At 51.2% G+C, this 21,604-nt stretch overlaps 9 protein-coding genes across 9 annotated transcripts; 6 read left to right on the plus strand and 3 right to left on the minus strand.

Annotated features, from left to right (window-relative positions):
• Positions 1–281: 281 nt before the first annotated feature.
• HO173_008072 (uncharacterized protein) lies at positions 282–796 on the plus strand (the record flags this gene model as incomplete). The annotated part of the gene is made up of 2 exons (XM_037309972.1): positions 282–601; positions 673–796. 2 exons carry the CDS (start codon positions 282–284, stop codon positions 794–796), a joined length of 444 nt encoding a protein of 147 aa, XP_037163269.1.
• A 1,815-nt stretch (positions 797–2,611) lies between these two features.
• HO173_008073 (uncharacterized protein) lies at positions 2,612–3,120 on the plus strand (the record flags this gene model as incomplete). The annotated part of the gene is made up of 2 exons (XM_037309973.1): positions 2,612–2,943; positions 3,009–3,120. The coding sequence occupies 2 exons, from the start codon at positions 2,612–2,614 to the stop codon at positions 3,118–3,120; spliced, it is 444 nt and encodes a 147-aa protein (XP_037163270.1).
• Positions 3,121–4,425: 1,305 nt separating this feature from the next.
• On the plus strand, positions 4,426–4,991 carry HO173_008074 (uncharacterized protein; the record flags this gene model as incomplete). Its single annotated transcript, XM_037309974.1, has 3 exons — positions 4,426–4,644; positions 4,700–4,863; positions 4,928–4,991. 3 exons carry the CDS (start codon positions 4,426–4,428, stop codon positions 4,989–4,991), a joined length of 447 nt encoding a protein of 148 aa, XP_037163271.1.
• A 4,622-nt stretch (positions 4,992–9,613) lies between these two features.
• HO173_008075 (uncharacterized protein) lies at positions 9,614–9,966 on the plus strand (the record flags this gene model as incomplete). The annotated part of the gene is made up of 2 exons (XM_037309975.1): positions 9,614–9,867; positions 9,930–9,966. 2 exons carry the CDS (start codon positions 9,614–9,616, stop codon positions 9,964–9,966), a joined length of 291 nt encoding a protein of 96 aa, XP_037163272.1.
• Positions 9,967–12,693: 2,727 nt separating this feature from the next.
• HO173_008076 (uncharacterized protein) lies at positions 12,694–13,775 on the minus strand (the record flags this gene model as incomplete). Its single annotated transcript, XM_037309976.1, has 3 exons — positions 12,694–13,081; positions 13,320–13,448; positions 13,516–13,775. 3 exons carry the CDS (start codon positions 13,773–13,775, stop codon positions 12,694–12,696), a joined length of 777 nt encoding a protein of 258 aa, XP_037163273.1.
• A 218-nt stretch (positions 13,776–13,993) lies between these two features.
• On the minus strand, positions 13,994–14,969 carry HO173_008077 (uncharacterized protein; the record flags this gene model as incomplete). The annotated part of the gene is made up of 5 exons (XM_037309977.1): positions 13,994–14,413; positions 14,493–14,651; positions 14,732–14,778; positions 14,834–14,867; positions 14,967–14,969. The coding sequence occupies 5 exons, from the start codon at positions 14,967–14,969 to the stop codon at positions 13,994–13,996; spliced, it is 663 nt and encodes a 220-aa protein (XP_037163274.1).
• Positions 14,970–15,450: 481 nt separating this feature from the next.
• On the minus strand, positions 15,451–16,962 carry HO173_008078 (uncharacterized protein; the record flags this gene model as incomplete). The annotated part of the gene is made up of 1 exon (XM_037309978.1): positions 15,451–16,962. One exon carries the CDS (start codon positions 16,960–16,962, stop codon positions 15,451–15,453), a length of 1,512 nt encoding a protein of 503 aa, XP_037163275.1.
• A 681-nt stretch (positions 16,963–17,643) lies between these two features.
• HO173_008079 (uncharacterized protein) lies at positions 17,644–20,643 on the plus strand (the record flags this gene model as incomplete). The annotated part of the gene is made up of 1 exon (XM_037309979.1): positions 17,644–20,643. One exon carries the CDS (start codon positions 17,644–17,646, stop codon positions 20,641–20,643), a length of 3,000 nt encoding a protein of 999 aa, XP_037163276.1.
• Positions 20,644–20,843: 200 nt separating this feature from the next.
• Positions 20,844–21,590, plus strand: HO173_008080 (uncharacterized protein; the record flags this gene model as incomplete). Its single annotated transcript, XM_037309980.1, has 1 exon — positions 20,844–21,590. The coding sequence occupies one exon, from the start codon at positions 20,844–20,846 to the stop codon at positions 21,588–21,590; it is 747 nt and encodes a 248-aa protein (XP_037163277.1).
• Positions 21,591–21,604: the final 14 nt, after the last annotated feature.

A 21,604-nucleotide genomic window follows, 5' to 3' on the forward strand; every position in this document is an offset into this window, starting at 1 on the left:
AGCCGCCACCTTTTCCAGTCTTCACAGCTAAGAATATATCTTTAGGTCAATTCAGTCTAGTTGTGTCACACCATCACTTCACAGAGTCACTGAGTCACAACACTTGGAATAACACCTCGTTACAGTGAAAGGAAGCAACTCTTAACTCATCCCACTGCAACACATCCACTTTGATCTACCATTCTCCCGTTCTTCCGCAGAAATTCTCTCTAAACACCCTCAGCGTCTCCGCATCCTTACAGCATAAACCCAAAGGTCCCCCTTTCCAAAATCACAACAACATGCCGTTCCACGGCAGTACACTCAACGGCACCTTCTTCCGAAAAGTTGAGCTCCAAATCGCAGCCGCGCTGTACCTCTACTGCAAGAACGCCGATGACACGTACGCCGACTCGGAACTCATTGGCGCCGTCATCCTCGACATGCGCAACATCTCCGGTACACTGCCATGTCAGGGCATCGAAACGTTCCTCCGAGACAGCACCAACCCTCTACACCAGGAGGCTTGGCAAGAGGTTGTAGACAATGATCTTGAGTGGAGGGGAAAAGCAGGAGCGGCGTACTGGACTTGGAGGAACAAGATGACGGAACTTGTGGCGCGGTGAGTTTGCCGCGATGATGATGTGGGTTTTGGGGGTTGGTGATCTCGAGGACTGACGTATGTCGTTGCAGGCTGGCGAGGGAGGGCAAAATCGCTCGGACCGCTGCTGTTGCAGGTTATGATCAGTGTTTGAAGGAAAATCCTACCGGGTCCGGTGGGCGCGATGGGCAAGGTGGGCATGGAGGGATGGCATAGGTGCATGCCGACTCCTTTGTAGAGTACGTGGGGTCCCATGCTAATAGTATGCAACTAGGGTTGAAATCTGGAGGCTTCTGCTGAAATTTGCTTTCATCATGATTGAAATGATGGCTTGCGCTGGGCTTATGATGGGTGTTTTGATTTACTTTGCTTGCGAGGTATCTGGAATGACGGCTTGCAGTGATCTCTTTCTTGAAGTCGGGTTTATGTACCACAATCTGCTTGCAAGACATTCAAAACAATCGTTTACTTTGGCCACAGACCCCTATGTGGTATTGAAATCGATTTGCAGATTTCCCGAGAGGGTGGCTCATAGTGGTCATGATCCTATGGATCCACACACTAACCCCTTTTGGCCTTATGTGGTTTTCGATGCAGCTATTAACACTCGCAAAATGCCAGATCCGATGTTGCTTTGATGAGACGTAAATAGGGATCGTGACTGCAGCTTCCCTCTTGTCCTTCGAAGCGGATCGCGGTCCAATTACACTCTGTATCTTTCATTCGGCTCCCCGGGAGCTGTTGTATTCTCAGCCCGAGTCACGCCTAGGATGTAGCAAAATAGGGCATTTTCGCCTGCTTCTCAGGTGTGTATGTTAACTCATAATGGTACAACGGTACAATGCTAGTCCCGAAATGCCTGGTGCGCGTAGGGAAACGATGGATCCGGCCGGGCGGATTGGCAGCGTACTAGTACCTGAGCAACGGTCAGTACGGGCCGTGAAGAATCAGGCTATTCCACCCGAGATAGGATCCTGACAAGATGCACGACAGAGTGTTCTCCTATCAAAAACGCCATAAGGCTGAGAGCTGTGCAGCCGAATCCCCACGAAGACAACAAACGATTGGTGGAATTACTCCCCTACCCGCATACGGCTGCGTACCCAGCGAATTTCCGCCTTATGAAGATTCTTCTTCAATTCCTACGCAGTTGAAAAGGATTCGGGATGCATGCATACGTTCAAAATTACCCCCAAATAAATGCGTTCACCGACACTTGCAAAGTCCGCACATGTACGCGGACAGAAAGCACCAATCATTGCAGCTAAGCCTCCCAAACAAAAGCACGATGTGCACATTGTTCCTATGCACGGTTCTTTCGTCTCGACTCTACGGATGGGGTCATCTTTCTTCTTCGGTCACCCTGAGCCGACTCAAAGACCATTCAGACTTCAATGTCGGCCTTATCCGCATCCCATGAACCTCCCGAAACGGACTCCGATCTCACATCATTGCCGTATTCGCGTATAACATTTGCCGTGTCCACAAAGCGAGGGAGCGCAGCACACCACTATCCTCTTGGATCGTTCGACTCATACATTTATAATCGAACGATGTAAAGATCTTTCTCATATTCGTAAGTCTTTCCTTCCAAGGCCGTGCTCATCATACAATCAAGGCGTATAAAGTTTTACGTGTGCGTCTTCCTTCTCGCTTTCCCGACCATCCTCTCAAGCAATCACGCGAAATCACGCGAAATCCCCTGTACTAAACAGACCATTGTTTGCTATGAGATGTACGGTATTGGCAGTTCCCCTATCCTTCGCTTCACCCGTATGACTTCAGCTTCCTGCGTAGTCCTTTGTCGCTTCGCTGGAAATCCTACGATGTCATAATGGTCTAAACGAAAACCATCATCAGCCGTTTGCTCGAGCCAGAATTCGCATATAAACGGCCTCGTGCCCACACCATGGCCCCCAAACCAACAGCAGAAGGGTCTCACACATATCCACTCACCTATCAAACACTGCCATCCTTCTCCCAGCATCGAAAAGCCCATTCTGGAACTTCACCTATATCCACCGCGCCACAATGTCATCAGAACCAGCCCAGATCACCATCAACGGAGCCACCTTCTCCAGATACGAATGCCAGGTCGCCTGTGCGATCAAGCTCTGGATCAAGAACGCCAACAGCGCCGTTCCCAGCGACGAGACCCTCGGCTACATTGTCAACTCTCTGCGCGGAAAGGTGAATGGAACAGCCATGCCCTGCCAGAACATCATGCCCCAGATCCAGCGCCATTCCCAAGAGGGGGTGAGGTCGATCTATATGAGCGTGTACGTCAACAAATCGTATTGGAACAGGGAAGCGAGTAGGGTATACTACGCGTGGTTGAAGCAGAACGACAATATTGTGAAGAGGTCCGTAATCGTGTTGTAACTTCTGATACTTGAATGGAGGTTCGGAGACTGACTTGGGTTTCTAGATTGAAAGCTACAGGTGCCCTCGCGCCATTCCTCAACCCAGATGGCACTCTGAAGACTCAGGCTTCCTCCACGTCTTCCTCTTCGGGTTCCTCTTCCAATACTCCAAAATAGATAGATCGTGGAAGCCTGCTCGCTAGTGACTTGCAGGATGTTTAGATACCTGGATTGAGACGTTTTCCAGAAGATTGTTCGAATGGGTTATGTTTTTTTTTTTGCACATCTTGCCTTTTCGGAGACAGTCCGCTCGCTCTTGTCTTTCTGCTCTTTTTTCGTAGAACCTTCGAAGACGCTGGTCGTTTTTCGCAAAAATTCCGATTTTTATTGAGAGATCAGAGGCAGAATTGACACATTGAAATAGCTTTCTCGTGCGTGAGTCAGCACTCTCGGTGCAAAGCATTCACCATTTGAGGTCAAGTCTTCTTCCTTCCGCTTTTAACCTCAAACGCCTCGTATTCGCGTTTAGGATGCGTACCTGTCTGATCCTCTACTTACCCGTACGAGTATGAGTAAGCGGCTGGGACTAATTACTCCCGTCCACCATCGCAAACCCGGTCTTGGGTCATCTCCATCCACGTGACACACCACACCGTTCCTGCTGCGCTATCCTTCCCTTCGGAAAAGTTACCGCCACGTTAGAAAGACGTTGCGAAACCTCACATTGGCTCGGGGCTAGGCGGCGAATCCCGTGCGTTGGCGAGGTTCCAAAGGTTTGGGGGCCGACCGCCTCCTTACCGCTTCTTCAGACGCGTCTCATCCGTGTAACAAATCTCTTCCTCCGTGATTCAACACGGTGAGTCGTATCGCTCTACGGCATTGAGGGAAATGATGAGGGAGACTGCACTGCCTTAAAAAGGAAAATGCTTCTTGTCGACCGTTGTGGCATTTTTGACTTCTGACTTCTATTATCGTCAGGTCGGCCGTATCCGTGGCCATGCGACAACAATCTTTCCTTTCCCCTGGCTTCATCCCATTCAAAACTGTTTTGCGTGCCTTTGAAAATTGTCACACCTCTCTTTCACAGTGTCATAATCTTTACCCCTTGGACCTCATCCAAACGTACAGTGTTCTGCGTGCCTTCCCCGTAGGTTCAGCATGGAGTGCACCTCCAATTTCTACAGCACTGCCCGATGAAAGGGGATCGGTCCCCACCACCTTTCCTCCGGGTCCCCAAACGTCTGCCTATCTATTTATCTCTTCAGCATATCAGAGATGCCATTCCCACGTTTGAGCTGCGTGACTCATTATCAATCCCCCGTTTCCCTCACCGTCATCATCACCGTGCCAGGATCCCTCGGATGCGTCGACAGCTGCCTGGAAGTCTGAGAACACCTGATCGATCCTTTTTGGGAAAACGCTCCCCCCAGCACACCATTGTTCTCGTACAAAAGCCCCATACCCTCCCGCAAACATCGAACCATGCCTAAGCTTTCCAACTGCAAAACGATTTGCGAAACCAACTGCAAAAAGACACCCATGGAGCCCACCTGTGTTTCCCTCAATGGCTGGAACTTCTCTCGCTACGAGTGCCAAGTCGCCATGGCGATCAAGCTCTACATCCGCAACTCCAACAACGCAACTCCCACCGACGAGACCGTTGGCGTCATCATCAACTCTCTCCGGGGCCAGGTGAATGGAGTCAGTCCCCCCCCCTGTAACCGCATACACTGACGCTCCAGACTAACAGTACCAGGTTCCCGCTCCCATCTACAACGTCGTTTCGACGCTGCAGTCGCACAGACTCGAGAGCCATCGGACTTTGTATCTGCAGGTTTACTGTGCCCGGCAGTACTGGCAGCAAGAAGCGACCAATGTTTGGAACGCGTGGATGTCCCAGAATGACGCCTTGGTGCAACGGTATGTTGTGCGAATTCCTTTTTCAAAATCTGGGAAACGGATGGCTGATGGGTGCGTTGGTCAGACTTAGAGCTCAGGGAGCTCTGGGGCCGTTCTTGAACCCCGACGGTACGCTGAGGACTCGCTGAGGTGATGGTGATGGTGATGGTGATGATGGTCGGATTTGTTTCTGCATAGCGGGTTGGAATGATTTACTCAGAGGGTTTGCATAGCGCGGTATGGGAAACAAAGCTGAGCTTGGGTAAAGGATTGCGAGAGAACGTGTCACGGTACAATCTTAGCTCACGAATTTCAGTTAGTTAGTTTTTCCATTTTTTTGCAATTCTGCAGTCCTTCCTGGTTTCGTCCGTAATCTGGGAAGAAATGAAGCAAGAAAGTAAGTCTGACTAAGAGCTCTTACCGTGTACTTGCTTCTCTGCGTTTCCCTCTTCTGGACGCTTCGATTTTTGAGGGTGGAGTGGGAAATACGAAGGAGAGAGGAGAAAGGATTGTGCGACATCGCTATACGAGTATCGCGTTTGCTGCTCCCCCCTTCGCTTGCCTCGAAGCGGTAATCGCCTCACGAAAGTTCGTCAAATGCTACCAAGAGAGGTACACCTGGAGCCTATGAGCCGTATCGCTTCTTCCAGGATCCGGGCAGTGTTTGAGAGAGACGATGATGATGCTCGGCTGCGCTCATCTTTTCGTTCTTTAGTATTCCAGAAGCCGTCTCACCGTCCAGCGGTCAGCAAAGCTGTCAACGTTCGTATTCGACGTCCATCCTTTCGTTCGAGTCTTACCTTACCCGCTTCCACCCCTTTTGTAAGGCGACCCGTATGATGAAGCGCTGACGTGAGCGACCGACAACGGCGCGCGGAGATACCTGGTTAGCGAGGGACGCCTGATTACCGGAAGGAATACATGTACGGAGGCGCTAGGCTATGGGTATCCGCTCCTCAGCTGTATGGTCCTTTCGGAGACGCTGTTTGAGGATTGAGGTGGTCCGTCGGGTTGCTGGTCCGTCTGCCGGCGGCAACCTTTGCGGTGGGCGAGTGACTATTCTTAGAACTCTTTCTGGGGGAGTTACGAAGTCTGAGGTCGAGTACTAGGATTTCCGTTTGGATTTGGGTTTGGTCAGGGGAGATCCAAAGCCATATCTTATATTTCCTGGATCTACAACACTACCCTCATGAAAGATATTCGATTGATCTTGGGACGTGGGCCACACTATCGGGTGATATTCGAGGCACCCTTTTGACATCCTCCTAGAAGAGACATCGCGTGTTGGGATCTTGAGGTGCGGGATCCGTAAATCAAACGAGGGATACCAAATGCGTTAGGCTACACGAAGCAGCCAATCGGGTACAAGTAAGAGTAATTCTCATTTTACTCTTACCAAGCACTACTGTTCACTCAGCAGCTCCTTCGTTCTCCGTTCTCTATTCCCACGACCATAAGTAGATACGCAATCCCCTTCCCAGGGGTAGTTCAGCCGCAGTCTTCGAACATCGAGTCCGCCTTCATGGATAAACGAGGAAAAGCTTCTGCTACCAACCGTAGTTTTACCAGGAACGCGATGGCTGGTGAAGTTTCAGTCCCTTTTTCAAGTCGATGACTTCACTTTCGAATTTGACTTCTCTTAGGGATCATAGGTGCGACGGCGTTGCTTGTTGCATTGCCGTCTCAGGTAATTATAGGGTACTGATATGTCCACAGCTCATCTACTCCGTACACTCGTCCCGGATACGGTTAGCTTCTGGAATTCGAATTACAAAGAGGACAGTAGGGCCGATAGGGTTGACAGGATTGATTGAGTCTTAACATCATGAAGGGAAGAATGCATAAAGATTGTCATGCTCCGGTTGTTATACACGAGATTGCTTAGGAAAACTTCCCTGAATTCCACCGTATTCCATAGCTTTGCCTTACAATGTGGTGAACCCGCGGCCCAATTCTCGAATGTTCTTCTGTATGGCAATCGAGTGGGGCAGTCACCTGGCTTACTCCACACAGCACGCAAACCCAAGATATACAACAACGGAAATATATATTCGCGACGATGGTCTGGTTTGCTCCAACATCTGTCATGATGGGCTACCTGAACAGCACCCTCCAGCATTGCTGACTGATCTCCCAACGCGATTCATATTACTTACGAGGCAAGCCAATGAGTTTGATTCTCGCAGAAACGTCCGCTACGACCCTATTGAACTGGATTGAAGAGGTTGGGAGTCTCTCGCGGCGTCATCAGGATCACATGATTTTTTATCCTGAAGTAAAGGACGATACAAACAGTAGCATTCAACTAATGAGCAACCTTCGATGTGCACTGGTACTCTGAGGAGACACATGTTCAGACGTCTTACCTATTTCTGTCCCTCTCCGGGCAACAACTTGTCCAGCATGTCTGTTCTTCACCAACGCATTCACATCTCTTAAATGGCCATCGCTAATTGCCCTTGCCCCCAAGTGACGAAGCCCAATACTCTGATCAATGCTTAAACCATCCCTCACAGAACACTGCAACCTCGAAGCTTCGACCCGCGAGCCAAATACAACTACAACACCTACACGCGCTCCGTTCCAACTGCCTTCCGAATACACACTTTCCCCATTACGAAGACAAGCGTCCAAGTCCCCATCAGTAGCGAAGTCAAGAGGAAACGATTGAGACTAGCAAAGCCCTCGACGGCAAAACACATAAGCAATCCTGCCGTTACTAAGTGTTGGAGCGAATCCACGATTCCTCAGTATGCCACAGTTCATCACCAATCCACCACAAAGCGTAGTCTCAAGATTACTGAACTCTACGTCGTTGACCGTCTCCTCTGCGATGCAACGAGCACGGACGATCAGGCCCTGAATGACTAAACCAACACGTCAGTGGATCAAAACATTCACAGCGCCTTCAGAATGGTCAACATTGAGTTTCTGCTCAGCGTGTCGAAAGACCTCACTCGTGATGGAGCAGCCAGCCACGTTCATGCAGCGGATTGATCCCGAAAGTTCGCAGATCTCTTTTCGGCTGAGCTGTTACGGAGCACGGAACGCTACCATTCGAGGCAGCGGTGGACGAGGGAGGCGAGATTGTTGTATTTCCTATGGTTGAGCCATGCGGTATGCTTTCATGTCTTTAATGTGTAGAGAAGACTGGTGACGAATATGGCAGATTGATTCCTCTGCAACTCCGACGGAGCTTCTACGGTACCGCGGCAGGAGGGAGAAGTTGATGATGGTCATCGAGATTTCAGGTGGTTACCTTACGTTTTCGTGTGAAGGAGACCTTACTAGGCGTGAATTCGCCTCGTGATATCAAGGAAGGCATGTAGCGTATGGAGGATGGAGGGTACGTGAACTTCAAAGCCAAAGTCCGTTGAGTTAAGTCTCTGGTGTTGTGTGAGACTGAGGAATTGGAAGACATTAGATCACATTAGAGACCTTGCAATACTGGGAATTTACGGCAGATATCCGTAAGATATCCCCAGGCATGCTTCGAATGATAAGGATGCCCTAGTTTCGCTACAGCACATGCGTCCGGGAACCCGAGAATCTGAGCCCAGCTGCAGTGGGAGTCGATAGTCTCCTGTCCCTATGATATTCCGGTCAATTACTCCAGAAACATTTACGCACCTGGTGCTCGTACACACCTCCGATTAGGCAACTTAACGAAAAAGGTTTGCGCCGGGCAGTCACGAAATTCAACTCCAGGCTTCGGATCTTTCGAATCCTTCAATTTGCCTACTTCCACGCGAGAATGTATTGTGAGTATGCTGTGAGTTCCGACATGACTAATACTGATATTCGACAGAAAGCTGATGCTGGAAACGATCGGAGTAATTTGCCCGCAGAGATGAACACCTAGTAGGGTTTCATGAAGTCAACGGCGAGGACCAGTTCTCGGTCTTGCACCCCTTTACACATTGTTGTCTTTTCATATGCTTTGATCCCTCCACCTTCTTCTCCGGAAAAGTGGTAGAATATTGGTTGCCTTCCCAACCCTGTTTGATCTTCTCGCCTTCTTCCCCATGTAGAATGCACAGTATTGATAGGCCGCCTAAGAATGCAATGGTCTTGGAATGGTAAGCGGATGTTATTAGATTTTCCTTTCTTGGGCCCGGCTCGGAAGGAAGATGTGAAAGTCCCCGTCCCGAGGTTTGGTGATTCTCGTATGTCCGCCCAACCAGCCAAATTACGACAAGCTGATTGATATCAGAAACATGCAATCATATTGCTGCAAACTCCGGAACATCACGGTGCTGCCTTATTTTACGATACCGTGAGGCTTCAACGCCGCTGGGTCATCTACGAAGTGGTAAGTTTCGGATCGACCCATTTGTGAGTCCGCTTCTTGAAACATGGAACTCCGAACCCAGCGTAGGGTATTTTGTTACGCCCGCAGCAAGGCCCATATGCCCTCGGAAGGTTTGGTTATTTTGCTGGAAGACTTGGTGCCTGATGCTTCACATGGAAAGCTCTGGTACTTATACTGTCAGAACCTGCTCTCCATTTAGTTCTTCCACCTGACATTATCCTCACGCTCAAACTTTGTCAACAAACCTTCTGTCTGGTACAAGATTACAAAAGTAGACGCCACAGCCAGACTACCTTTTTGAATAGCATCGCACTCACTATGAACCATCGCACCCATTTCCGCAACGAAACAGGCAGCATCTTCAGCAAAGTCGAGTGCCAACTCGCTTGCGCGCTCGACGAATATGTCCGAACGAGGAGGCACCACCGTGGCCGTCCTGATCATTCTCAACCACCGACAATGGAAATGCTTAACGAAATACTGAGAGAGGCACGATGGTTGATATGGGACGCTGAGCGCCGCGGGGGTACCCCATGCAATGCCATGAGTCCGGACGCCCCTTTGGATGCTTATTGTCTTGCGAGAAACCTGAGAACAAGTCCTTCACACCATGGGTGGTACAATGAAGTCCAGAACCATCCTGGGATTTGGAGTGCCAGAGCAATTAACATGTTCGATGATTGGGTCTACGCGAACTCTGAGCTTGTGCGGCAGTACGTCTTTTCCATTTCTCGTCGTCTTGTCAATGAGGTCATGGCTGATAACTGTTGATCAGGCTACGGAGGAATGGTACACTGGCGCGGTATTACTAATGGATGAGAAGACGGATTCTGAGAGTCCTTGATGACCGAGATGCTAGCGTTTACTTGTTCTCTTCTTTCCCTTCTCCTTCTGCTCTGAGTGATCCGTCGTTAGAAGATACTGTGACTTCCCTTACATCTCTCGCGGGAACGATCGCCTAGGGTTTCAGTCAGCATATCAGCCTCAAAGCTGCCACTAAAAATGCCACCTTGGCACTTTACCGTTGTTTCAATCTACCTATTCCGTAATCGTTCAGGCCATCTCGAGTCGCATGATGCTGATCCGTTAGTACTTAGATGTTCCTTAGAAACTGCCGTCTACTTCCGGGTCCACCAAACACTTGAAGCCCAACCTCCAAAGTCCCTCACCTCATGCGCATGCTATTCTAGGAAACATCAACCTCGTACCGGTGCAGCGGCCATCGGGTACATGCTTGAAAACAAGGCTGACCCGAGATCCCGATCCTCCCGAACCACTATCTATTTCATCAAATTCTTTTCCGCATAAGCCAATCGTTGGAGAGATTCGTTACTGTATTTTAGGACAGCGAATGTAACTTCACACCTGGCTGCCTGATCATAGCCGTTGCTGTGCACCGAAGAGCCTCACTTTCTGGCCTTGTTTCAGGCTCCAACTTTGGCAGGGTTTTCGTGTGTTCTCGTGTGGAGCAGAGACAATTGAAGGCAATGCTTGTGCCGTTTCATAGTCAAGCCAGCGCGGACTTCTCATCAAAGTTCCATCATGCAGCCCAATGTTCAGACTTTGATTTTTCTCCAGCCTCTTGAAAGCTAAAGAACCAGCGCTTGTTCAGCACGAAAGCACCCTTTTTTTAGGTAAACTCAGTGAATGGGCATGGTAAAGACCACATTTGGCACTCAACTCTACTGTCTCTTACACCATAGATAGACATCTCCTCAACAGTGAAGAGAAACAATATGTCTAACAGTCTAACAGTAGCACAAAATGATATTCACACCCAGCATCCCTGGTCACCTTTTCAGAGCCTACGGCAGTCTAGTCTCAAAGAAAGATAGACCATACGCAGAAGTTCTTGTACCTCGATGCTACTAGAGGCAACACCGCAGTCTTTCAACCGTTAAAGATAAAGAGAAACTTCACGAGTGACTGGTGCAAGACGTCTTCTTTTCAAGATACAAGCCAAAAGCGACAGCAGAATGCAGTAGCTCACACTGCCGAGGAGCCAGAATTTGCGCAAATTCCCCAGGATTAGTTCCCCAGTGTTTTAGGCTTGGCTTGGAATTGCTTATCTCGTGTAGGTGGTATTGCCGTACAGCCCTCACTACGGCAATGGTTAAAGACACGGACAGCCTTTGTGTGCCTCGCGCTTTTCTTTCTGTATAGTTCCGCCAAAGATGGACCGCCAACGGGACTTCTTGCCGTCAGGACCGAAGACTTGGCCGTCATGCCATGATTGCCTCGCATGTCTCTTGTTTCAACTCGCCATGACATCCTAAATAGCGGTCTCTGTTCTTAACACCCACAACCAATCGACGCCCCGAAAGCCGCTGATGCTGTCGCCACTTCTTGGCCGAGGCCCTGTGACACACCCATAACACCTCAACACCGATGACACTACAGATCAGGGCCACAAATCCTCCACGTCCCCGAACTTACCATTCTACCTTCCTTCTTCCCACACTGACACCCCGCAAGACCACAATTCCAAGAGATCAAAGCTGCAAAACACATCCACACACCTACCGAACCATCACAACTCCCGACCCTCAAAGGCCGTGTGTCAATACCAAGTCACCACGTTCCGCTGCGACCACACGTGCAAACTCCCCATCGCATCGCACCCTGCGACTCCCGCCCCAGCTGCAGCGTAGCGCACGACTCTGACCCAACCAACCACCGATCTCTCCTCCCTCCGCGCCGCCATCCGCATGCGCAACCTGCACCAAGACGACCTCCCCGGACTTACCGCCAGCTCATCGCCCCGATTCGACGAAACTACAGATTATTCTTCGGCCACGGGAGTGCCGACGGCGCACGGGTTTGTCGATGCGCTTCGGCAACTGGAGACGTGTCTGGCGGACGAGAGTGATGGCGTTGCGGCGAATGTCACGGTGGAGGGATTGTAGTGAGGGATACTGTACTGTTTGGATTCGTGCTGGGAGGCGACGATTGCGATGGGGAGGGAGGAGCAGTTGCGGCAGGGGCCATTTTTTTGGATCGCATGGGGGTTGGAGGGAGTGCTTTGGGTGCTGAGATGGAGGGTTATATGTCACGAGGGGTGGTACGGACGGTGAAGGGTGTCACGGTCGGGTTGAGAATGCTACCATCTCAATCATGTAACCGGGACCATGGCTGGTGACGATTGCATCACTTTTCCAAACTGACGCTGAACCCTTCACAAACGTAAAAAGGCACGTATCTGGCCAACGGACTCCGGATTGATATCCTTAGTTCAGCAAGCTGAAATCTCACGATCTCTACCGGCATAGTAAATCTTCCTGGATGAAACAGACTGGAAAATTGAAGGCAAAGATTCTATCCTAACCGACCATCTACTTTCCAAAGCGCTCATCACCCTACCCACCCACCCACCCACACCTCAACCCCAAGACGCAGCACATTCCCGAAACCGGACCCCCTATTCCTCCCCCATCCGCCTGCCTCACGGCCCAAACCTGCCAAGAAATCACCACCGCCACCCCCGAACCACCCTTCCTTCCTTCCAAGTACTGGAACCTCCTTCCCTCTCGTCACCGGAATCAGTCCCACCGAACTGCCAACTCCCTGACCAGCAGTCTTCGCAGCCTCCTCACACTGATTGACAGCCGAATGCGAATGTAAACGAAGACCAGGATGAGAAAGGCAACGTGGACTTCAAGATAGACGGTCGGCAAGAGGGCAGGAACCTTCGAAGCAATGCCGTATGCCCGGCCGGCGGACGGGTGGCTCGTGACGTTGAATGGGAACATGGCGGTGGATGGAGGATGGAGTTGGAGAGTCGCGGGCGAGGTGTTTGGTGCTTGTTCTCTCTCTCTCTCTCTCGAGATGGTAGCTTGGCTGGTGGGATCCTGCTGAATTTTCTCGTGCGCGCTTTCGGGATGTGAGCGGGGAGTAGGGGCGTCTTGTTGGGTAATGTTGGAGGGAGGCCTTGTGAGTGTGTGTTTGTTAGCCGGAGGGAAGGGTTTTGGGGCATCTTGTGGAACATGGTTGTTTGCGAGTGTGCCACAGGATTAAGGGGATGGGAAAGGGCAGCTTTCTGTGTTGCGGATGCGATGGAGAGGGATGCTCGTCAGGACTGGAATGGTTGGGGATATGCAGGGGATACTGGATGGTTGGGTTTATATTCGAGGTTCTCCTGTTGTTGAAGTATCATGGAGAAACCCACCTGAGTTGCGAAGCGACGAACTCAACCTTGATTTGTAAAGCTCTAGGCGCGGACGGAGTTCCATTTGGGAGGACCAACGCTGGCTTTGTCCGCATTGAAGGAATTGAGCCAGAGGCAATGGTTTCCATACTGCGTCAGTCAGATCTGGCAAAGAGATGTGCACTCGAGACCATTGGGAAGGGTTAGGGGGCTCGACGTTGCGTCGTGGAGCAATGCCAGGTTCCGGGATTGATGTTGAACCAGAATGTAGACGCTGAGGCCAAGTTCAAAAAATCCTACGGCGAAACTTTCAGGATCTTTGCGTGCCATCGAGACCACGTTTGAATCCGAATAATCCGCAGCGACGTAATCGACAGCTGTTCGGATCACGGGCCTCAGATGTAAGATCGAAACTGGCGTTGTGATTGCGCTGCATCCGGGTTGGTGGACAATAGACACTGGCCTGAGTAGACGCATGGCAGATTTGAGACCATCTTTGTGGTCGATGTCAAGCGAGAATGATCACGGCTAGCAAGTAGTAATGAGAAATCGAACATAGAGAATGTGATCGAAAGGCACAGATGAAGAATGCTTGCAAGCAGCCATCTTCTGTTTGCTCTGACAGCGACCAGTAACCGTTCCAGAGCCTATCATTTATCGGCATTGATTTCACATCCGCTCTTGATTCGCACCATCTATTTCTTCGCAGCAGCTGACTCCTCAGCCTTGGCCTTCGCCCTCTTCTCCCTCACACCCACCAATCTAGCCTCGCTCCTTGCATCCCTCAACTTCCTATATGCAGCCTCCTCTCCCTCTGGCATATCACTCGTACTGACCTCACCAATAGCGTCCTCTTTGGCCATGTTCTTGATTGGCAGAATATGGTGCACCTTATGAGCGCTCTCTTTCTCGCCCTTGGCGTAGGCCTCGATTTCCTCTTTGCTGCTATCGAGTTTCTTGTGCTGGCCGGAGCGTCGGGGAAACAGGATTAGGCGTTCGCGGTAGGCCTTCAGGCGGGCGACGTTGGCGGTGAGGGATTCGACGGAAAGGTTGGCGCGACGGGGGTCGACGCTGATGCCGATGGTGGGGGCAAGTTTGCGGGGGATGCCGGCTTCCTACGACACAGTAGACCTTGTCAGAGTGTTCTCGAGACAACACATTTTTCATCTTCTGCTAGTGTGAGAGTATCCGTACCTTCAATTCAGCCAGCGAAAATCCACGTCCAGCTCTAACGCGGCGGTTGTACTTGATCGAAGGGCATCGCACTACAGGCTTGAGCTTGTCGACTGGGCGAGGCGCGACAGCTGCGGCTTTCACGAGACGGGCATTTCGACGACGTGATTTGCGTCCAGGCTATGGGATGGCATTAGCAAGCTGTTCTGAGCGCCGCAGTTGAATGGACCGGCTTGAGATTTGGAGGGCGTAGGGCGTACCTGGTCGAAGTGAGTTCGCACACGACGTTGCCAATCCTTGCGGAAATCTGGGTGCCATCAGCATGCCAGCCTGGAGACCAAGCGAGGCCAGGTTGAGCTCACGGTTGTGCTGTATCTGCTGATTGTGCTTGATCGTCTGTCATGGTTGTTTAAGTCAGTCAATGTCGTCCAAGCTCAAGCATTCCCGGTCATGATGACTAGAGGTCCCGGCTGCCATCAGATGCAAGCTACTCACCATTGTGACTGTTGGCGATCAAGATTTTGGCGTTGTCGTTGTGCACACCGTCGATGATGGTTTTCAGATCCGCTTGTGGGAACTTTCGCTTACCCAGCCCTACAGGACTAGCGTCCAGGTCAAAGGCTTGGCGCTGGTGGCACTCAAATCAGGGGGTGTGAACTTTGTCTTCCCTCTACTCGCAGTTGTCTCGAATATAATTGAACTAAGATTTCGATGCTTCAAATTCTTCTAGAAAAAGTTGAAGCGTGTTTGTGAAGCTAAGATAATCGCAAGCTTATCCCCTCTATCTAGCAAAGCTGCCACTTCGTCCTCTCTGAAATATGTACAGTGTTTGTGACAAAATGTTGACAGCGACGCAGCTCTTTGCGGAGCTATGACGATGCTATGATGATTAGTGCTCAAGAGCAATGTTCAATGAACTTGTTCGCGTAATAGAACCAAATGAGAAGCGGTGGATTGGCGTTGCTGATTGCTCAAATCGCTATTGACCTGGAACCGGCCAGCTGTTGATACCCAATCCGACTCTATCTGAAGCGGAATCAGCCGTTCTGGACTTCTTGCTGCTCCGTACAATCTCATCGTATGAGTTCACATCGTTGCCGCGCTTCGTGGAACTTTCCATCCTTGCCACACCTGGCTTCTTGACTTGACCGAACAATTTTCCCTGCGTCGACTTTCCTGAGTCTGGTGCCTGAGCAGCGGCTGCAACCACATCCTTCTGCGATCCCAAGGAGCGGCGCAGCATGTTGGCTGCTACTTGGCTAGCTTGGGATCCCGGGAGTTCTTCGACCTCCTCGTCTTCCGAAGCTGATATCGTGCTATCACGGTCCTCTTTTGCACGAGTCTCTCCCTGGTAGGCAAGTTGAGCACCAGGAGCAGAAAAGCTGACGCGATGATTCGGGCCAGATCGTTCGGTTGATGTGACGAGGACATTGTCCGCAGTCATCGGTCTTGATCTATTTGGCGTAGTAGGTAAGGAGGATAAGGAGTGAGCACCTCGTATGTGCTGTGCATGTATCTTCCTTGATCTGGGCTGGTTCGGAGTGGACGGAACGCTGCTGGCTTCGCCGTTGAGAACCTGCCCGGCAAACAACAATGCGTCGAATGGATCTTGGCTACTGACAGCTTGGTTTACATCGCGAGCTGCTCTGCTAGTGGTGGCGGGTGTTCTGGGCGTGCCCCTGGGCAATGGGGTGCTGTACTCATTGAACGGCGTGCTGTGGATCGAGATCGCGCCTGAGGATTGCAATTCGTTCAAGTGATCCCGATTATCTTTGATGCGTTGGCGTAGAAGCTGAATATGCTCTTTAAGATCGGTGTTTTGTCCATCCAGCCGAGCGATCATCTTCTTCGAAGCTCTAAGACGTTTGTCGAATATCGAGTTTTCTTGTTGCAGCTCACGACAGTGCGCCAAAGCAAGATGGAGGCTACGTTGCATGGAGGCTTGCGGGGATCGAGGGCTGAAGCTGTGACGGTGGACTGGACTTCCTTCTTGAAGTACTTGAACCTCCCTTCGTGTAGCTTCATGCTCGACTTCAGCACGCTTAGCCGACTCTTCGGTCTCTATGCTTAGCAAGCTATGTTGGAGCTTTGAGTGAGCGGCAGTCACGCGAGCTTCGCCCAATGCCGGGAGTAGTTCAGAGACAAGAGTCCGCAAATGTGCTTCATCCATTTTCTCGACATTTTCCAAAGTGGGGACCTCTCCAAACAGGCCATGGGATGTCAAAGGTGGGCCAGTTTTCAGTGTTGCAGGAGGTGAAGCCAGCGAATGCTCTCTTCTGCTGAGAAACTTAGCCTGCGCCGATTTGGTGGCAGACCTCGGCAATTGAGTGGAAGGCGGAGGAGTCATTGTACTGGTCGCACGGACAGGAGAACCGAGTTTGGTGAGGTTGTTGGCTTCTTTAGAACCGCCAGGACTCGATAGGGGTGTCGCATCGCCGTGGCGCATTGCGGATTCGGGTATGGGGGTACACGGGGTAGCGATTTCAGACATGTTGGGTCGTGCAGCTCTGGCGCAGAAACGTCTCTAAGAGCGATTGTCAGAGTCCGTCCCGATGCAAATGACGAGTACTGCTGCATGAACCCACCTTAGATAGCTTCGATGCAGCCTGATTTGCTGGTGGTTGAATTCACTTAGAGCGGTGTGGGACTGGTGATTTGGAAGCGAAAGAAGCTCAAGAATTTGTCTGTGGTAGCTGTAAGGATAACTGAAGTTGCTAAACAGTTACTCCTTACACCAAAAGGTGTTCGAAGGAGGAGGTGCGAGGGGAGTTCGTCTGGTCACTGCAAGGTGGAGCACATCTGGATGGCTGGGTCCCGATGGCTGGGTCCCGCGATGATGCGCGCTAGCGTCTTCCGGCAAGGCGTGCCGCATCCGGCTAGCTGCCCCTCGCCGCCCTCCAAGTGCTTAACAGCAACCAAAACTCTGCGGAAAGACCGAGTGGAAATGCCGCCTAAAATAGCGTCAAGATAATCTGGTATCGGACGCGTTCCCGCCTGCACAACTAATATCCGCGTTGGCAGGGAAACTCGGAGCAATACAACATTTGATTCTGTATTACCATATGCATGTTGTAGACCAGAGGACGATAAATTGCCTCGTGGGTAGATGGTGTCATAACAGCTATATAATACACCGCGTTGTTCTTCTTCACGTTTGCTTTTCAGTGCCAATATGGATCCACCACCTCATAGGAATCTCCATGCATCTGGTATCCCCAGACTTTCCGGGTTGCCTCTTCCGCGGGCTGCCGTGAAGGTGCCTCCGCCAGAGCCTACCAGGTATGCACTCAAAGGTCGAGCTGTGCCCGAAAAGCGAGCAAAAAATGTCATTAATACGACGATTCCTGTCGAGATCGACAGTGGGGCTAGTCCTTCAATGCAACAAGCGGCTACTAGATCCCAGACGGTTGAAGCATCAGTAGCCAGCGATATAGATGATATCCGGCTAGACCCTCCCAACAAGCCACGTACGGTTCCTCGACGACCCAGGCCTTCTTTGTCGGACAGGACCATAGAGACCCTTTCCCAGATACCGCCCTCGCCATCTCCACGCAGACGTAGATCCAGCTTCTTCCCATCGGAGAGTCCTGTGCCCCCGTCGTCACGGCCAACGTCATCCTTGAGTAGGTCTCGCCCCAGTACTAGCCATGGTCAGCGGCCGCCTCAACCGCCCGGTTTTCCAACTCCAAGGCCGCCGTCGCCCACCAAGCGCCAAGTGGAGCCAACGACTGGAAACCGGATGTCACAGATTACGCCCAGTAAAAGAGCGGTCAGCTCTCATGTTCCCCGAACTTTAACCCCTTCAAAAGATACACTGAACCGCACTCTCGAGCTGACACCGTCGAAGCCGCCAATGCCGAGCATTGGAACTTTGGCTCGGCACAAAGATGAGACTCTTACCGATAAGCGCGCGATGAGACCCGGCAGGGCCAGTCAGACCTTAGCTGCAAGACCCTCTAAACAACGCCCGTCAATCCATGGTGCATTCGCTAAACCACTGCCGAAACTGAGGGATAAGCCTGGAGGCAAACCCGCTCTGGGTACGAGGGAGATATTACCTACCATATCGACAGAAGCTACTGACCCCTGCCCTGTTTTCCCTCGTACTTCAAAGATGTCCTCACAGACTTTCTCCGAATCTACTGGGCCAACATCTACAAATTCGAAGGCGCAAAAATCATCAGCTGCTCTCCGTGAGACAATCGCGAAAGCTAAAGCAGCACGCCACAAACTCGCTCAGTCGCAAACCATAGATAATTTCGTTCCATCCACACGGGTGACAGATGACTTTCCCGTAATTGAAATCGGAGGCAGCAATAAAGGCCTCTTGCGCAAGCGTGTGGCTTCCGCCCGGGCTGATGGACGGCTCAATATTGCTGCGATGGGATTGAAGGACATGCCTAGCGAGGTACTGAACATGTACAATGCTGAATTTGTCGACACTGGTGATGGAGCTTGGTACGAAAGCGTTGACCTCGTCAGGCTAGTAGCCGCAGATAATGAGTTTGAGCATCTCCGCGAGGATGTCTTTCCAGATACCGTAGCTGAAGCTGACAGTGCAATGGATGATGACTTCCAAGGAATGCTGTTCGCTGGCCTGGAGGCACTTGATCTACACGGCAACCATCTACAGCTACTCCCCTTAGGTTTACGGAGATTGGAGCAGCTGGCGATGTTGAACCTTTCGAAAAACAAACTTGGAAATGAGAGTCTGAGTGTTATCACTCAGATCGGGTCTCTGCGGGAGCTACGACTCGCTAACAATACTCTCGATGGAATGCTCACTCCGCAGCTTAGCAATCTAACGAAGCTAGAAACTCTTGACGTTTCCAATAACGCCATTACTACTCTACCGCCTAACATTGACGAGATACCGAGGCTCCGCGTCCTGAATGTCGCTGGGAATAAGCTGTCGTCTTTGCCCTTCGAGCTTTTTGTATCTTTACCCATGGTGGAGATAGATGCTGCTCGAAATCGACTTGGTGGAGCACTTTTCCCCGCCTGTGTATCAGGGTTACCAGATTTGAAAACTTTGGACGTCGCAAACAATGCTTTGACTTTGATAGTAGAGAGTGGAGCAATTGATCTTCCATCTCTCCAGTCTCTCAACGTTACAGAGAACAGACTAAGACAATTGCCGAATATGTTGCGTTGTACGGAACTTCTTACGCTAACGACGGCGGGAAACAGACTGGCCTCACTTCCCGAGAGCATCGTATCTCTGAAAAAGCTGAAGAGTGTCGACTTCAGCAGAAACGATATTAAGAAGCTCGATGAGCGGCTTGGGCTAATGGATACTCTGGCTATGCTACGAATTGCTCATAATCCTCTGAGAGAGCGCAAGTTCTTGACTATGGACACTGATACTCTGAAGCGCGAACTGCGAAGCCGCATCCTGCCGGAAGAATCCTCTGAAACTGTGGGAGGCGACATACTCTACCAAGGCGCAGGTCCAGCCTCCGGCACGGACACTGCAATTTCTCAAGCATGGCACATCACCCCTTACGGTGTTGTTGACCGCTCATCGGCAAATCTCGAAGCCATCGAACCCTCAGATCTCGACTCCTTCATTCAGAAGAAGGATGTTAAGACACTTATCCTACATCATAATCTCTTTACACAGCTTCCTCAAGCGATAGAGCTAATGAGCAATTCTCTAAGGATGTTGGATCTCTCCCGCAATAAGCTCACTGGTAGTAGCTGCTATATCCTCACGGATCTCTCGCTTCCTAATCTCAGAACACTAAACCTCTCGAATAACGCAATAACGTCGTTGTCTCCACTCCTCGATCTCCTCTCCGCTCCTCAGCTATCGGAGATTAACGTTTCCCGTAATCGTCTCACTTCTCTTCCTGTCCTCCGAAAGTCTTTTCCGGCATTGATGTCTGTCCATGCTTCGCAAAACAGTATATCGGAGCTGCGGGTCGAGTCTGTGAAAGGCTTGCAGGTGTTAGATGTCAGTGGAAATGCCATTGCTCATCTAGATCCTAAATTAGGCCTGCTAAGTGCGGAAGGCTTGAGAACGCTGGTTATTGGAGCCAATATATTCAGGGTGCCCAGGAGGGAAGTGATAGACAAAGGAACAGAGGCTGTGCTGGCATGGCTGAAGGGCAGGATACCGGAGGAAGAGATACAGGATTTTGCTCAAACAAAGACTATGCAGAACTTTTAGAGCATTTGACAATTGAGAATCTTCCATATCATGGACTACGCTTTTCCTGCTAGATTGTGACGTCAACTGTGTTTGCACGCGCCGCTTCAAACAAGCAAAAGCGATCCAAATCGCTTTTTTAGATAGATAATCCTGTGCCTCGAACCAATCGAGTGCTTTTCCTCCATTTTCTCTAATCATCCATTACCCCAACATATATAATGCCACCGCTACAGCTTCGTCCTCCCCACCTCCGCCCCTACCGACTCTTCCACCTCTCCGCCCGCCTACGCCTCCGCGAACCCCCCTCCCACTCCTCCCAAGCACCACCCGAAGACGACTACTACTCCCTCCTCCTCTCCCAGCCTATGCCAACCCCAGCAAAAAAGACCATCAACCCAGCCCGCGCACCCAAATCTTCCAGCCCCACATCTTCCCCCGCCACACCCCCACCCTCTGCCGCATCTACCGTGCAATCCACACCGGCTTCCATCCAAGGCAGCGACAAGGGCCCCGACAACAGAGTCTTCTTCTCCACGCCGCTGGCGGGACCGAGTGCCAGGATGCGCGGGCTGGCCAGAGGAGAGAAGGGACTGGCCCGTCCGCCGGAGCCGGATAATTGCTGCATGAGCGGATGTGTGAATTGCGTCTGGGATGCCTATAGGGAAGAGGTGGAAGAGTGGGCTGCGGCGAGGAGGAGAAAGGATAGGGAACAGCAGAGGCATGCTACGAGTGGGCGGAGGAGGGTGGGGAGTGGGGAGGAAGGGAGGGTTAAAGGGATGGGTGTGGGTGATGGTGTGGATGAGGGAGGGGTGGGGGATTCGGATGAGGTTGGGGGATTCAGGGGCTTGGATCTGGACGGGGACGATGAAGGGGCGTTGTTTGAGGGGGTGCCGGTGGGGATTCGGGAGTTTATGAATACGGAGAAGAGGTTGAGGGATAGGAGGGCCGCGGAGCATGCAGGTTGAAAGCGTTGGCGATG

The sequence above is a fragment of the Letharia columbiana genome, assembly GCF_014066305.1.
Source record: "Letharia columbiana isolate WasteWater2 chromosome Unknown Sc0000027_s0, whole genome shotgun sequence".
In the NCBI taxonomy this organism is placed as follows: domain Eukaryota; kingdom Fungi; phylum Ascomycota; class Lecanoromycetes; order Lecanorales; family Parmeliaceae; genus Letharia; species Letharia columbiana.